Source organism: Aedes aegypti, chromosome 2 (genome assembly GCF_002204515.2).
Source record: "Aedes aegypti strain LVP_AGWG chromosome 2, AaegL5.0 Primary Assembly, whole genome shotgun sequence".
In the NCBI taxonomy this organism is placed as follows: Eukaryota; Metazoa; Arthropoda; class Insecta; order Diptera; family Culicidae; genus Aedes; species Aedes aegypti.
This window is the reverse complement of record NC_035108.1, coordinates 228,145,961-228,163,321: the sequence shown is the minus strand read 5'-3', so window position 1 is coordinate 228,163,321 and position 17,361 is coordinate 228,145,961. Positions and strand designations below refer to the sequence as shown.

Here is a 17,361-nt window from a genome sequence, read left to right as displayed (position 1 = left end):
TCACATTACCGTTCCAATAGTGAGGTAGTGGTTTGAACATGTTTCGCATTAATAAATTACTATGTGATATTTTTCTATGGTGTACGATGCGAAAATAAAACAAGCAATCGAAAAACAATTGTTTTGCTTAATTTTGTTTCTACTTGCACCTAAATGTGATGTATTAGTTAGTACCCATAGAGAAGGGTCCCATAAGAAATACATTGATTACGCCACTAAAATGAACTACGCTAAGACATACCTCCACTAAAGGAACAGTGTTCCCATTATGGTGTAAGGATTTTTGCAGGGAAATTTAAAATGAATCGTGATGTTTATGCAATTGAATGGTAGAAGGATTTGAAATCGAACGACTGAAACGTTAAAATCACATATTTCATGATTTTACCGGCATATTCTAGGTGTGTTCGATTAGGTGCATTACTAATGATACATTATCCTTTTAATACTATAACATTTTTTTCAATTTTTTACGAGCTAACATTTTAATTTCCTATGGCACACACAAGCTATTTTATGCCTAATGTCTGTTATGCCTATTATATTTATACCTAACAAGCGTATGTCTCCATGTAATCATATTACCCCCATATCCCTTTCGAGGATCCATGTAGCGTAGCTCATCGCATTAGCCACACACACGATCTTTTTCGGGTTCTCTCTGGTGTGTCTTCGCATGCTCATTGCTTATACCGGTATACCAGAATCAGTTTTCATTGGCAACGTTGCCTTCGTGGTAAAAATCGACACTAATACATACTTGATCCCGAGACAAAAAAATCATTTGGCTTGGTTTTTTTTTTGTGTGTCGCATTTTTCTTTTATTTTTGGAGTTTTATTGATTTCCAACTTACCAAATTCATTCACCGAGTGCGGGGCAAGAATAAGTTACTTGTTTTTTCCTATTGGTATAACGTCAGTGATTTTAGGCAGCTTTGGATTACCCATTATTTATGCAATCCATACGATTTACCATTTCTAACTAATATAAGAACATATTGAAGATCATTTGGTATTGCCATCATGTATATTAGTGCTTAACTCTCTGTGATTAAATCCTTTGCATGTGTACCGTAAAGTGCCCTAATTCAGCGCATTGCCTAATTCCGCGCATTTCATACAAAATTATTTACATATGGAAATACACATCAATACTGCAGCAACTTTTAACGCCATTTGATGCTACTTTGATTTAGAATAAGTTTGAATTACAAATAAAAGCAAATAGAGCAATTTTTCGCGGCGTAAAAAAATAATCAGTGGAGGCCCGTCTGAGTAGACGCCATTTTTTCAATTTCCTTAGCGTCCGTGCTAAGACTGTAGGACACAAACAAACGTGATTTCTATATTGAAAATGTTTCGTTATTTATGCAATATTCTATGAAACTACTTGCTACAGATGTGTTTCATGAGGCTTCTATGAAATCTTATCAAATATTAGCATAATTATTGAGATTTATCCCAAAAAGTATTGCGCGGCATTAGGGCACGTCATTTTTCATAAGTCCCTAATTCCGCGCACTGCTATATACAGAACAACAAACAAGTAAAACATGCTATATTGGTCTTCACAGCTGAATATTTATCTGAGGAAGTATTTTCATGCATAAATACGTTTCGCAAACAACCGGAATATCGGGAAAGCCCACTTACAGGAAAACTAGCGGCCGTTCAGAAACCACGTGGTCATTCATGGTGGGAGGAAAAGTTTGTCCAAAACCAAGGTCCATAAACATTTGTTATTGCATGAACAGTGCAGAATACGAATATACAGACTTACATTATTTTACAGGAATCCGTGAAATTCAACGTAATACCAACAGCTGAAAATTTCGGTGAAATAAATTAACGGAGTATGGTAATTTTTTACAGTTTTCGGTAAAATTTTACCGCAATCCGTTGAATTTCGACGGAATTACGGTGTTTTATTTTACCGGACTGATCAGCTGTTGAGATTACGGTGAAATTCATGGATTACGGTAAAATAATTTAAGTGTGTAGAGGTAGTCGGGGCGATTTCGCCAAACTGCCTATTTTTTGAAATTTCTTCTGGAATAACATGCAACCCCAAAGCTGACAAGGGAAAGGAAAAAATATCAACGTCTCCGCAGTCGCGAAACGTCCAAATGCTGAAAAATTGAAAAGTATTGTTTGAATACAAATAAACTGAATAAACGGTTATAAAATCCTCAGTGTTCGGAGCAGTTTTTCCAAAGCTGCTGATAAATCTAAACATAAGACTATAGTTATTTCAAATGTCTGCAACTTTTCCTGGCATAAAATTTCACTTCAAAGGCTTTTTATGTTTCGGTGTGATGCAATCGCAATTGCATATTTGCTGGGATGTTCATGTGAGGGTTTGATTGATTGATTGATACAAACACAGAGGAATAAGTAAAAAACTCAGCAACGACAGAATAAGAAGACCGTCTTCGCGAGTCTCGTCTCAGGAAAAGACTATAACAAATGTTTATCCTTATTTCATGTGATAGTCAAAAAATTATAAAAAGTCTACGTTACGGATCATACAAAACTTTACTTTTTTTTCATACAAAAAGTGTTGTGGAGGGGGGTAGGGGGTTGAAAATGTTCAATTTCAGCGTTACGTAATGAATGGATGCTGCCTTATACAAAATTAATGTTAATTTGATTGTTTTGCAAGTGCGCGGAATTAGGCATTCTTCTGCGCGGAATATGGAAAAGCGTTAAAAAAATGCGCGGAATTAGGCAATTTCAACGAGTGAACTATTTAAAAAAAAATCACAATTGTAACGTGTGAATACAGTCTAGTTTATATTTTTGCCATAATCTAAAATAGATTTGCTAGCGATCCACCCATAAAGCTTTTTTGTTGATGCAATACTAATTTTTAATTAAGCATTTGAAATGTTTTATTCGTTAACTGCGCTGAATTACGGCACTTTACGGTACATTGATTCACACAAGATCCTTGAAGTGTCGAGACCTTTCCTCTCAAGTTTGTGTAGCAAGTGTTAAGTTTGAAGAAAAGCAGACAGGCTGATTAAAAAAATGCGTTCGTTTACTGACTACAAACCACATAATTGATTTTCATCTTAAAGCCTGATTCGCTGTTGACAAGTAATTTCTTGGCATATCTCGATGCATGGAAAATATCTGCAAGGAATCGATCAAGGAAGCGCTTTTTTTCTGATCGCAGTACGCAGTTGAAAAAAGATGTCAGTTCAAACGGGAGTCGCAGTAGAAAATTTGTGCAAGGAATCGGCGAGAAATTTCTTTAGCGATTCCTGTTCAGCAGCAAATTAGGCTTAAAGGCTGATTTGCTGCTGACAAGAAAAGTAATCGCCTATTTCGATGCGTGGGGAATTTCTTCCAAGAAATGATCAAGAAAATCAATTTTCTTTGATCGCACTACGCAGTCTAAAGCTAAGTATGCTGTTTCGCTCAAGAAAAGTAAATAAATTCCTTGACTGAATGGGCCAAGAATTTTTTTACAGAGAGCCCCCTTTGAAATGCCATTTTTCCTCAACTGTGTACTGCGATCAGAAAAATGTGATTTTCTGGACCATTTCCGGGAAGAAATTTTCCACGCATCGAGATAGGCGATTCCTTTTCTTGTCAGTAGCAAACCAGCCTTAAGTTTCTATAAAATTTCTACAGTTTTTGATTTTTCTAATCTTTATTTTTGAACGTCTCTACCCTTTTTCATTTTTCCTTGCAGCCTTTTCTGGTTACAGTCATTCTATTCACAGTCTGGCGAAATGAAAATCCTAAGAATAGGCAACTGAACGCCTTCAAGCCTTCAACAATGACAAATTAATATGTTTTCTCGATCAACCAATGAGTTTCATTAAGGTCAAATTTCGCCGAATATTTTTTTAAACTGCACTTTGCTTTAACACCAATAAAGTTTTGTTATTTTTTCCTGTAATGCTATTTATTTCATGCTTTTATTTTATTGATTTGAATATTTCTACGTGTACAATACTGCTCACCAATTCAAGCACTTTCTACCTGTCATGTTCGATTGGCTCGAATGGCTCGAATGGCTCCAATAGTCCTATCCGTCTGACTATGAATAGAGTGACTGTACTTCTGGTTACTGATTTTTGGCAATAATACAAATTTTAGTTTTACCGTTATTTTTCAAAAATTCAATTTTTTATTTTTTTTGTGCATTTTTTATTTTCCGTCTAATTAACGGGAAAACAGATTAGAATTTTTTTTTAATACCACCAGGGATCTGTGATAAGTTCATTGTAGAAAAATATAAACACAATAAATAAACCCTAGGTATTTGAAGACAATTTTTCAAATTTTTTTTCAAAATCACGAAAAAGTTTCAAAATTTATAAAAAAGCCTGGTCTACAATTTAAGCCAAAAGTAAAACCATTACAATTTCCTACGAGCTACGAAAAAATAGACAAAATTCCAGAGTGTGTTGGGTATTAGAGGGTTAAGCATTGCTAGGAAGAGGTTTTTTTTAACAGTTGGGCTTGTAATGCTAAGAAAACGACAATTGTTTAAGAACAAGAGTCTTTGGCTGTGATCATGCATTTTCGTTCAGGGTGAATAGAGGCTGGTATCACCTTTAGTACTACAATCGGTCCCTAGGTGTCACATTTGGCAGCTAAATTTGACTGGTCGCATTCTTGTCTGTGTTCTAGATTTTGATCTATTACCTCATGCGGCTTGAAATATTGGACAACTGCAAGGGATAGGAACGTATTTATTTCGTCTCTGGTTTGCCTAGGAAGAAAAATCGAATCGTATTCGATTCGAATTGTGTATGCTGTGATGAAATGTTTTTAAAAATATAGGGATTGGGTGGACATGATGGGTCGTCTTTAATTTGATATTAAAAACAGTCTTAAGTCCGCTTAGTGTTTTATGAAAAAATTCACAGCTATCGACTGATGGCTTCATTTGCCAAATTGGTCATTTTTGCATTTGTATGCCGTTTTTTCAAGTATTCCACCGAAGTATAAATGGGCGGTGTTCAGACAGATTGAACCAAGTGATTTTCAATGATCTTAGAGGAACGTACCAAAAGCGTTCGTAATATAAAAAAAAATTTTTGCATTATTTGCTTTAACATAGAACTTATCTATTTGATGGAACATCCTCAGGCCAGTGTTGACCAGACTCATTTCCCCGAAATTCGAATTGTGAAGCCATGAACTGTTATAACTGTGCGTTGTATTCCTGAGATGGAGGGGGAGGTGGTTGGGCTTGAGTGTTGCACATGGGATCCGACAGTTTCGATCTCGGTGGGCCGCAATTCAAGTTTCGGTGAAATGATTCGCACTCACTCACTCACTCATTTCATTTCACCGAAACTTGAATTGTGGCTCTCTGGGATCAAAATTGATCGATTTTGTGTGCAGTACTCAAGCTTAACCATCTGCTTTTCTATCTTAGGAGGATAGAGCATGGTTGTAGTAGTTCGTGGCTTCGTAGTTCGGAAAATGTTATTTTCAGGGAAATGAGTCTGAGCAACACGGCCTCAGGCTCATTTTTCAACCGCCTGTATTTCTGTTCGAAGATAATTTGCCGGATAGTTGTGCTATTTATGATAACTTTAGGGATAGTACGGCCTCCTTACGATACGAAGTTTGTCACATTTAGGAAATCCAGACAAACGTTCGAGTAAATATGTTAAATTTTGAATCACAGCCCCTACCGAATAACAGTTTTTGAAATTGAAATTTCTGTTTGACATTGAGTTGAGTTGAACAACCTTCACCTAATTAGCAAACTTACACCAAAAACAAAAATGTGTAACATATTTGCAGAAAAAATGAATTAAAATGAATAACTGCTTCCAATAATTTAGTATACAAACAAATCTAATTTAGCGCACGGATTGTTGCATTAGATTGTTAAAATTTATCAGGATAATAAATATAATTGTCTTTACAGGTTCACAGCTTTTCATGGCAAATGACAAATAGGTTAGAAGTACCAATTTTGGCTATAGTAGCAACAGTGAGAACAAAAAGATTTTTCTTATTGTTCCACTAGAACCTAACGGCTAATATTTACAGGAATGATAAAACTATTCGTTTTTGATGATAACTAGGCCTTGATAAGAACATTCGAAAAATGAACATTTGAAAATCTTGCCTCACACATATGTCACTTCCTTGGGTATTTGCTAACGGACACCCGTTACGAAATTTACGTTTTTATCCAGTAAAACACTTCAACCGATGTATGTATGAATGCCTAGTGGGAACAAATGAACAAATTTAGCTGGTGAGCAATCAAATTGTCCGTTTTATGTTGGAAATCGTGTTATTTACACTATGGTGATCATTATGATTATCAATTTTGTAGTTTTGGGGACAAAGATGAACTTTAAGTGTATCAACATGCCTGTTGTTAGCAGGCATATGTTCCGATAGATCACCGAATGACCGATATGATATAAAACAGAAATATTTTCTTTTCAACGATAGTTTTAACATAGATTGTTCATGGATACCACAACGAGTTTATCGTGTGTTACCTTAAGTTCGTTGATGTAGAAGAGGAAATTAAACGTAGCTTTCTGTCTGATTTTTATCGTGATGCACATGACTTCTACCCGGTTTTCGCTTATTATGACCTTCTTGTGTATTTTCAGAGTTTGCTACGAACTGCGGAACAGTTGAAAATAAAAGGATTATGTGAAGTAAGTGAACCGCAATACGAACAGGATTTTTCACCATCCGTCAAACGGTACAAACCCTACAGTTCTCGATCACCTGACAGTCGCCATCCTCCGCCTCCGTCTGGCTCGCAGCCATTGTCAAACACAAGAAACGCTCATTCTTCATCCTCGCAAATCAACAATAACCAAAGTGGACAGGATTCCAAAAGTGGCCATAATTCTTCATCATCTGGTAGAAATCATAACAGTAATTTAGAGACGGTTGTATCTGATGATGGATCCTCGCCTATAGTTGTGTTGGAGTCACACGATTTAACTTCAACACCAGGCAAAGAAGGAAAAACCAAAATGACCAGCCTTGGAATGGGGGTTGGAATAGTGAGTAAAATATCAAATGATTACTCATTAATAAGCTAATAAATTAATTTTCCATCCAAACTTTACAGAATGGCTCCGTTATGGGTGTTCCAATGGGATATTTGGACTTTGCTCCTGAGCCACCGGCTCCAACGGCAACTCCAGTGACAGAACATCATGATATTAGTTGTGCTCCTAGCCATGATACTCGTGATCTGTCTAGTAAGTGTTAGTAGCCCTTTTTTATCTAGTCTTATACCAGTGGTTTATCTTTCGCATTGCAAGATGAATCACGCTGTTTTCAGGTTGATAACTTATTTTTGCTTTATTAGATTCAATTTCTAATAATGGTGACATACGGGTCAAATTTGAAACCCTCCGGTCATTAGATCCTCAGGATGCTATTCAACTGGATAATCAAGTCGCGCATCCAATGCATAATCAACCGCAACAGCAGCACATACATCACCAGCAAATTATGCATCAGCAACAACAGACACATTTAATGCAACAGCAGCAGCAACAACAACAACAGCAGCAGCATCAACAGCAAGTACAGCGACAGACACCTCAACCCCAACAAGCAGATCAACGACTTTCGCCTCATCAACCTCATACACAGCAGCAAACACCTCAACATCAACAGCACGTGTTGCTGATCGATCAACAATCGCAACACTCCCACCATTCTACTCACAGTCCAGTATCCAATGCTTCAAGCACGTCTAGCCAACACCATCCGGAGAACTTGGTGACAGTTGCAACCACTGCTGTTGACAACGGCACTGTTTCGGAAATGAAATCGAGGATTGCGTTAAAACAAGAGATTATGACTGAAGTTGAACAACAAACCCAGCAACAGCACCAACAGCAGCAGCAGCAACAACAACAACAGATGGAGCTAGAACCAGATCAATCGTCAATGCACGGAATGGTTGTTACCCCTGAGATTTCTGGAATGATGAGTCAGAGCCAAATGAGTGGTAAGTTGGTTAATGTATTAACTAAAAGTGTATAAAAAGTCCGAAACGCAAAAACAATCCGATGACTATTATTTCTCGCGTTGAGTATCATACTCTCTTTTGATTAATGCACGAAGTTCAATCGATTTTGGTAACATTTTACGATGTAACATGATGAAGGACAATGTGTTCTTTCTACTGAAACGAAAAAAGCAGTCAAAAACAGGCACCCGGCTGAGTAATTGGCTAAAGAAAAAATCGATGAAGAGAAATCGATCATTGCATTTACGCCCTTATGATACTGAACGCGAGATTTGTATTATTCTCGCGTTCAGTAGCATATAGGCGTATCTGCAGTGATCGACTTCTCTTCGTCGATTTTCTCTATGGATTAGAACACAAAATTCAATCGATTTTCATAACATTTTACGATGTAGCATAACGATGGACGATGAGTAGCTTCTATTAAATAAAAAATAGCACTTAAAAATATTCGTTCGGCCAAATTATTAGCTAAAAAGAAAATCGATTAAGAGAAATCGATCATTACAGTTACGCCCTTATGATACTGAACGCGAGAATTGTGTCTCAACGGAGCTTTTGATAATAGATTTTACAAGCATTTTCTTAATTGTAAAAAAATGTATAACGTATTCCTTTTCCTTTCATGCAGATATATATCAATCCGATGCTAGTGAGGATTCTAAAGTAGGTATCTTGGATGGATCATCAACGCAATACACAAACCTGACGAGTCCAAACGCAGGTGATCCCAAAACTCCAAGTGGGCCCAAGACGTGGACGGCTGAAGACATGGAATCTGCGTTGGAAGCTCTACGTACGCATAATATGAGTTTAACAAAGGTTTGTATCGTCATCAACCATTCCTATAAGCATAGTTCATAATGTGCAAATTATACATAGGGTAGGTGTACCAGTTATGGACATAGTAGTTCCCTATTTCGCCATATGAGATTACTTTAATGTCTTCAAATTTTAAAAAGTTTTATGTGTTGTAGTAGTTAGATTTAAGATATATCTTGATGTTAAAACATTCAAAAAGATTTAAAATGTGAAAGTTATCAAAATGTCATATATGGCCCAATAGGGAACCACTATGGCAATAACTGGTACACTTTCCCTAGATGTCAATTTTGATGGAAACCTACAATTTCAAAATTATTCCGATTACAAAATTATTCTAATTTTTGGAATCGCTCCAGAAATTATATTAGTTCTGGATTTATCTTAAGGTGTACTAGGATCCCGAGCAGGGAATATAATGTAAAGTCTCATATTTAGTTGTTTTGATATGTTTTTCCTCCCCTTGGTTATGCAACCTTGCCGCGATGGGAGGGCATAATCCATTAGCCCATATGATGGAAACCAAAGGCGTAACCTGTAGTGGTGGTATCCCGTTTTGACATTTTTTGCCTAAAGCCGCGTCATAATTTATATGGCATAGACGCAATAATATTTCGGATGTGATGCACGACGTAGGGAATATTACTCTGAGAAAAATGACTAGTAGATTCACTGAGTAGAAATAAGTGGCGACAATCTTATTTTAATATGGTTTTTACATTGCCATAATAAGAAATATCTCTTTTGTAACAAAGGTATGAATAATCTAATTCCAGCTTCATTTCCGCAAAATTTACAAGTAGAAAGTAGGCGTTGTGAAGCATTACATTTGCCACCGAAAAGTGAATCTTGTAGAAGACTGTAATAGAAGCCTAAGGTAACTTTACTCTTAAATATTCACTATAATAATGACTATGGAAAGTAAGACGCTGAGATCGATCATTAGGGTACCCTTGCTAGTTTCGAGAAATTGTTGAACAGACAAGGAAAGTGACTTTTTTCTTTAAGAATATATGAACGTAATGACCAATAAATACTTTTAGCAACAAGAAACGAAATTAACTAGAATCACTACTAAACAGTCTAATTTTGTTAAGACTTGACGACAATTGACATTTAAGACTCTTCATTCTTTTATTTAGTTAACATCTACACATATAACACTGAATCAACAATTTCACGCCACAATACTCGGTACGTGGCCGCATTTCTCCATACTCGGTTCTGCCCCACGCTCGCCAAATCGATATGCACTTGATCCGCCCACCTAGCTCGCTGCGTTCCACGCCTTCTTGTACCAACCGGATCCGAAGCAAACACCATCTTTGCAGGGTTGCTGTCCGGCATTCTTGCAACATGCCCTGCCCATCGTATCCTTCCAGCTTTGGCCACCTTCTGGATACTGGCTTCGCCGTAGAGTTGGGCGAGCTCGTGGTTCATCCTTCGCCGCCACACACCGTTCTCCTGCACACCGCCGAAGATCGTCCTAAGCACCCGACGTTCGAAGACTCCAAGTGCTTGCAGGTCCTCCTCGAGCATCGTCCACGTTTCATGCCCGTAGAGGACTACCGGCCTTATGAGCGTTTTGTAAATGGTACATTTGGTGCGGGCGTGAATCTTTTTTGACCGCAGCTTCTTCTGGAGGCCATAGTAGGCCCGACTTCCACTGATGATGCGCCTCCGTATTTCACGGCTAACGTTATTGTCAGCCGTCAGCAAGGATCCAAGGTAGACGAACTCGTCGACCACCTCGAAAGTATCCCCGTCTATCGTAACACTGCTACCTAGGCGAGCCCTGTCGCGCTCGCCCCCACCAGCTAGCATGTACTTTGTCTTGGCCGCATTCACCACCAGTCCAACTTTTGCTGCCTCGCGTTTCAGGCGGGTCTACAGGTCTGCCACCTTTTCAAATGTTTGGCTGACGATGTCCATATCATCCGCGAAGCAAACAAATTGACTGGATCTCGTAAAAATCGTACCCCGGCTGTTTAACCCCGGCTCTCCGCATAACACCTTCTAGCGCAATATTGAACAACAGGCATGAAAGTCCATCACCTTGTCGTAGTCCCCGGTGGGATCCAAACGAACTGGAGTGTTCACCTGAAACCTTCACACAATTTTGCACACCTTCCATCGTCGCTCTTATCAGTCTCGTGAGCTTCCCGGGAAAGCTGTTCTCATTTATTTATTTACCGCTTTAGTCAACAGGTGAAGTTCCCACCCCAATGACAATTGATCTTAAGTCTAAAACCACAAAAAATCTAAACAAACATTTCACATGAATTAACATAAAAATTGTCTAAAATTACACTTATTTGTTCCACGCGATACATTAAAATTAAACACATGATAACAACTATTAAACACACGGGTCATGCTACGCATTGGTTCGTGAAGGTCATAATTTGTTCTGGCGGAAGGAATGTTCAGAAATGGATGAAACCGGAGATTTCGGCGACGAGTGTTGATGTTCAATGAACTGAGCAGCAGAGGGCTGTCTATTGATCCTTGCAAAAGGTCAGAGATGAAGCACGCTTTTGCTACATTGTGTCTAGGTTCAAGAAGGTCCAGATCAATAACTTTGCAGCGGCTTTCATAGCTTGGCAAGTTCAGTGGATCTCTCCACCTAAGTCGGCGAAGGGCGAAGCGCACGAATTTGCGTTGAACGGCCTCAATTCGTTAAATCTCGTTCCTGTAGAATGGTGACCATACAACCGATGAGTATTCCAGGATAGGGCGTACAATTGAGCAGTATAAAGCTTTCAGGCAATACACATCGGTGAACTTTTTGCTGAAGCGGAACAGAAACCCAGCTGCGCAGAAGCTTTCGAGACGATGTAAGCAACATGATCCTTAAACGTCAGCTTAGTGTCCAATAGAACGCCTAAGTCCTTCACCGTAGTTACACGTTGCAGTTCGACACCAGCCAAACCATAATTAAACTGTAGAAGTGTGCGTCTGCGGCCAAATAAAATCACTGAGCACTTGGGGAACAGACGCTGTTGTGAGCCGCTCCTGACATGGAGTACAGACGCTCAAGGTTTGTAGAAGCAAACCACCAACCCCCCCTTCCCTGTCAGCATACGACCAAAGTTCCCACCGGGGGTTGGTTACCCGATCTTCCCTAAGGTTACTCGTACCCCGGCCAGTACCGCGAGGAGGTAGGGATAGAAGTTGCTGGGCAAGAGGCTAAGGACCGCACAGAGGGGTCTATTTTATTCCTTCAGGTACGCGAGGTACCAATGGTACGCCATGCCCAGCCATTTACCAACCTCTTATCTAACGTAAAAGACAGGAGTAATTAGAATAGCACTTAAATGACAAATTATTCAAAATCATTTCAACTAGACAGTATTAATAATGACACTACTACACTACTATTTCAAACAAATTCTGATGTAGCTGCTGATTTTCACAATGCTTTATTTTCTCAGAAGCAAGGGAATATGGATATTTTTCAAAAACTGCCACGTCACAATACGAATATAAAAAACAATGTTCTTGTGGACACCATAGCATACTCCGTCTGAGTATTGGTCCTGGTAGTGGGTCATGTACAAATTACGTCACGCTCCAAAGGGGGGGGGTGTGGGTCGAGCCAAGCGTGACAAGCCTTACAAAATTTTCGGAGGACTCATAAAAAAAAGTGTGCCAAAGGGGGGGGGGGGGGAGGGGGTCCAAAAAGTTGAAATTTAGCGTGACATAATTTGTGTACCATCCCTAGAGGGTAAACTTGACAAAAGCCAGACCGAGGGTTCAGCCTTGACAAATTAAGCTGTCAGGCAGCTCCATCTAAATACCGTAACTTAAAAAAATTAGTTGTTTAGATATTTTGGGGGTTGATTACATAATAAGATTTCGTTTTGTTTGACATAAGCGTTGACGTAACAAAAATAACCTAAAACATTATATTTGAAACATCGTAGTGGTAACATGACAAGTTTTCAGTTATTTATTTCTTTGACTATCTTTATTAACAAGATTTGTAGCTCTGGGCTAGTTCATCTTATATGGGATAATCAAGTTTTTGAGTCAATATCATACACAGTTATTAGGAAGATATTACACTAAGGTTTTGTTTACGTCGGTTGCGTAAAAAACGCTTTATTTAACCCGTTAGTGTTTCATTTATTTTGGTCAGTAGTATGCTTGTACACTTATCTGGTTTCTAAAAATTGCAAGAGGACCTCGAGAATATTTCTGTGGCCGGAGTTATTCCGGTAGGTCACTGAGTCAGGTCGGATAGAAAAGGGCTATTTTTTTAGACATGCCATGTTATCTTTATTTACTTGCAATGACATTCATTTTAATTTGCATAAACCTATAAAATCCGATATTCAACCGACCGTTGAGACTGTATCGGACTTCTTCTAATACCCCATTTTTTTTTTGATCTACCCTAATATCAATTTACACTACCATAAAAGCACAGCATTCTTTTCACCCGTTTTACCCATTGACCCACCGGAAAGACTCCGGCCACAGGAACATTCTCGAGATCATTTGACCACATATATAAATTAGATATGTGTACGAGTATATGTACTGACAAAAAGTACCTAATAAAAATCCAATATTATAATAAAAATTACGCGACATATTAGTAAGCTCAGAGACGACTTTTGTAATTGCAATTGTAAATTTTTCCTAGTTAAGTTCAAGGTCGACTATTGTATGTCACTTTTTAGAGTGAAGCGTGAACCAATGACCTTCCATTTCACCTTCAAGTGCTCACCACAAGCACAACACATTTTCCCAGTCAACATTTTGGCTGGTATATTTTTTGCTATACATCATTATATGTGAATCAAATGACTCGTATAAAATGCATGAAAACGCTATATACACACCAAAGTGGAGGCCATATACGCACTTCCCACGACTTTTTCAGATTTTCCATGGTCAGCAATACGATGCCACAAAATTCCGATAAAAATAAAAAAAAGTTTCCAGCGAGACTCAAACACCAGACCTGTGTATCCCTAACCCAGTACCATACCACTACACCACAGACCGCTTCATAAATGAGGAGTGATTATTTGCCAATATGAAAGGAAGTTTGCTCTACAACACACACGCTTTGTTTTTCTTTGAAGCCCACCGCTAGAAGATACCAACCTCGGGTGGCAAATTTTGCTAAGTTATTGCGATTTCATTTGATGCCAGTCTGCATTGATATATGATCTGTCAGTTTATACAACTTGACGCGATTCTAGATTATACTATTTACGGCATGATTTGTTGTCAACAAAGTTTGTCGACAATGAATCGTAGTGGAGAATTATATACAATTTGTGTTAACATTTATTCGTTTTGATTTGGCATATTGTGCGATTCTGATATTTGACGTATGAATATGAGATTTTTGGCACACATTCTCATACGATACGTGGTTCACTGGGTTGGCACTTTAGAACGTCCATGTTGAAACTTATTCACACAAGAAATGTGCCTCGATGGAGTTCGCAGTACGCGCCCATACTTCTTTCTGAACTAAAGGGCAGGGTTAAGCGATTATAAAATCTAGACATTTTCGGTATAACCTATTCACTTATCATATTTCCAAATTTATTTTAAAGGCTTCTGCAACATATGGTATCCCTTCGACAACATTATGGCAACGGGCACATAGACTCGGCATCGATACGCCAAAGAAGGAGGGACCATCTAAAACATGGAACGAGGACTCGCTTAATAGCGCGTTAGAGGCACTGCGCACCGGAACGATATCTGCAAACAAAGCATCAAAAGCATTCGGCATTCCGTCTTCCACACTATACAAAATTGCTCGCCGCGAAGGAATTCGATTGGCTGCTCCCTTCAATGCTGCACCTACAACATGGTCCGCGGAAGATCTCGATCGTGCCTTGGAAGCTATACGTGCTGGTCAAACATCGGTGCAGAAAGCTAGCACAGAGTTCGGCATTCCTACTGGCACATTGTATGGTCGCTGTAAACGAGAAGGAATAGAGCTCTCACGATCTAATCCAACTCCTTGGTCTGAGGACGCAATGATGGAAGCCTTAGAATCTGTCAAGTAAGTATAGATATTCTTTTCTTTCCCACACATCTTAACGCTCGCACCCTGCTCAATTATTCTATACAGATTTTGATATAAAATTTTCAGTTGATTGGTACATATTATGCATAAATGATTATGCAAAATATAGCGCAATGGGCAAAATATGTATTAACACATATTATTGAAATGGCGGTCTAATGGCTATCGCTTCTGCTTCATAAGCAGAAGGACATGGGTTCAATCCAGGCCTTTCCTCGTTCTTCGTAGTAGCATCTTTCACTTGCTTTTATCTTCCACTCTTCACCCTTGAAAGCCCGAGACGAACCTTGAATTTTTAAATAGCCACAACTCGGAGACTAGTAGATTGAATAATTTAAAAATAAATTTTGAAGTAAATGCGCTCAGTTGGTCTCACAATCCTTGGGTAAGGAGTGAGGGTGAGGATAAAGCGTGGACACGAGGGGTCCGAAATTCCCCCAAACGGATATCTCAACATACAAATGAGCTAGAAGGTTGATGTCTTCGGCAAAGTTATTCAGCATATTGAGGGCTATCTGGCGGTGAAGAGTCTGATTGGGAATCCATCCCCTAGGTGGCTTCTTCAATCTTCTCTACCTCAAGATTCTTGTAAGATAAAATGTTGGTGTCTTCGGCAAAGATATTGAGAAGATTTAGTGCTATCTGGCGGTGAAAAATATTGGCGCTAATGTATGGCCGACTAGACATTTTTACTAATGCGTTACTCAAACAGTTATGAAGAAGAACGCTAATCTGATTTGGAATGGCTGTTCAAAACCATACGGACACATGACCTTTCAAATCAGAAACAATATTGCACAATATTAGCTTAGCTTAGCTTAGACTGACTACACATATCAATTGTTGCTATTCCGTGATTGGCCGAAGTCAGCGAAGATGCACAAAGAATCAACTAGAAGTTCGGCTGGGATTGGTCATAATCTTCTTCAGTGTGCATAATGCAGTGCCTCTATCTATACAAGGTCATTAACGGCACCGGCCACGTCCTTGTAGTCAGGTGGGATTGGAGGAAGGAATGTGTGTGTAACCTTTGCTATTTGGAGACCGTGTTTACGGGGGAACGCCATTTGGCATAAATCCGTTTGGCATACAATAATTTGGCATAACGGTCGTTTGGCATAATAGTTATTTGGCATAATAATTGAAAACTGAGTTGCTATGTTTTTGGCGTTACCATTGCTAACATTCTCATATATGATTTTCCCTTGTTTTGGTCATAAGCTGTTCTTTCTCATTACGTTGTTAAACTAGTGGTTTGCATTGTAACTAATAACATTTTCATTGACAATTTTGCCTTCTTTCCTACGTTGGCGTTATGACTACTAACATTTTCATCGACGATTTTCCCTTCTTTTGATCACCAGATCTTCTTTTAAGTAGCACTATTTAAATTTATAATTTCTTTTCTTTTATGCCAAATGACCATTATGCCAAACGACTTTATGCCAAATGGTTTTATGCCAAATGACTTCATGCCAAACGGGGTAGCCCCATACAAGTACTAGGTAACAGTTGCAAAAAGAGGGTCTACCTCGTTTGGCATAATGCCATTTGGCATAATGCCGTCTGGCATACAGTCGTTTGGTATAAAGTCATTTCGCATAACAGTTGTTTGGCATAATAGTCGATTGGCATAATGGTCGTTTGGCATAATTTGAAAAAGAAGATACTGCAGTGGTACAAAAATATCCGTCATAAAATATCATGTTCCTTTTTTTCAAATATCATGGCAAAACTTAGGTGTGGGACACATTTTTTTTCTTTAAAATGCCTCATAATATCCCGGACATAATGACTCCCGGAAGCCATGTGTGATGTTATTCTAAAAGAGTTTTATTGGATATTGGTTTCCTTGAAAAATGAAGATTACAAGTATGTCCTATCAATAACTGACAACGGAATGTACGATCGTGAGCAATTTATCAACATCCCTTTGCTTAATGGAAGGAATTTGATCAAATTCAATGTTTTTCACAATTATGCCAAATGACATTATGCCAAACAACTATTATACCAAACGACTGTATGCCAAACGGCATTATGCCATATGTCATTATGCCAAACGGGGTAGACGCAAAAAGATAAATGCTTTGGAATCTATTGCCAACTTGAATATAAATGTGTCAATATGCGCGAGAACAAAGTAAGCGAGATCCAAGTAATGGGACTGGTATGCGGGTATATTTGTGTTTGGTGAGTGATACACTGCAATTTTAGAGACAACTTTCCGTTCTACGGTTGAACAGAAAGCTACCACAGCAGTCACATTACTGATTTTCCCAAAGCATCATCGATCGGTTGCGAAGACACCTTGGAAACCACGCTGATGACTGTTGTTTTCTGATTTTTTTCAAAGTTTTGGACTCTAATAGCATATTTTGATTAGATGTTTTTGTTCAATGATACAATGATTCTCAAGCCTGCGGTAGAACTTTGACAGCTGCGGTAGAACTTCGCGGCTACTGCAGAACGGAAAATTTTC

The 17,361-nt window shown here is 38.6% G+C and overlaps 1 protein-coding gene across 6 annotated transcripts in view; it reads left to right on the top strand.

The window, feature by feature from the left end:
* Window positions 1–17,361, top strand: part of LOC23687660 (longitudinals lacking protein, isoforms H/M/V) — a 221,902-nt gene that overhangs the window by 186,837 nt on the left and 17,704 nt on the right. For 4 of the 6 annotated variants that reach the window (XM_021844269.1, XM_021844271.1, XM_021844274.1 and 1 more), the window contains 5 exons: window positions 6,609–7,013; window positions 7,082–7,220; window positions 7,325–7,975; window positions 8,628–8,818; window positions 14,398–14,855. In XM_021844269.1, the coding sequence (XP_021699961.1) occupies window positions 6,609–7,013; window positions 7,082–7,220; window positions 7,325–7,975; window positions 8,628–8,818; window positions 14,398–14,855 (1,844 nt within the window). The remainder of the gene's footprint in view (window positions 1–6,608; window positions 7,014–7,081; window positions 7,221–7,324; window positions 7,976–8,627; window positions 8,819–14,397; window positions 14,856–17,361) is intronic. The other 2 variants (XM_021844272.1, XM_021844270.1) reach the window with 2 other exon arrangements.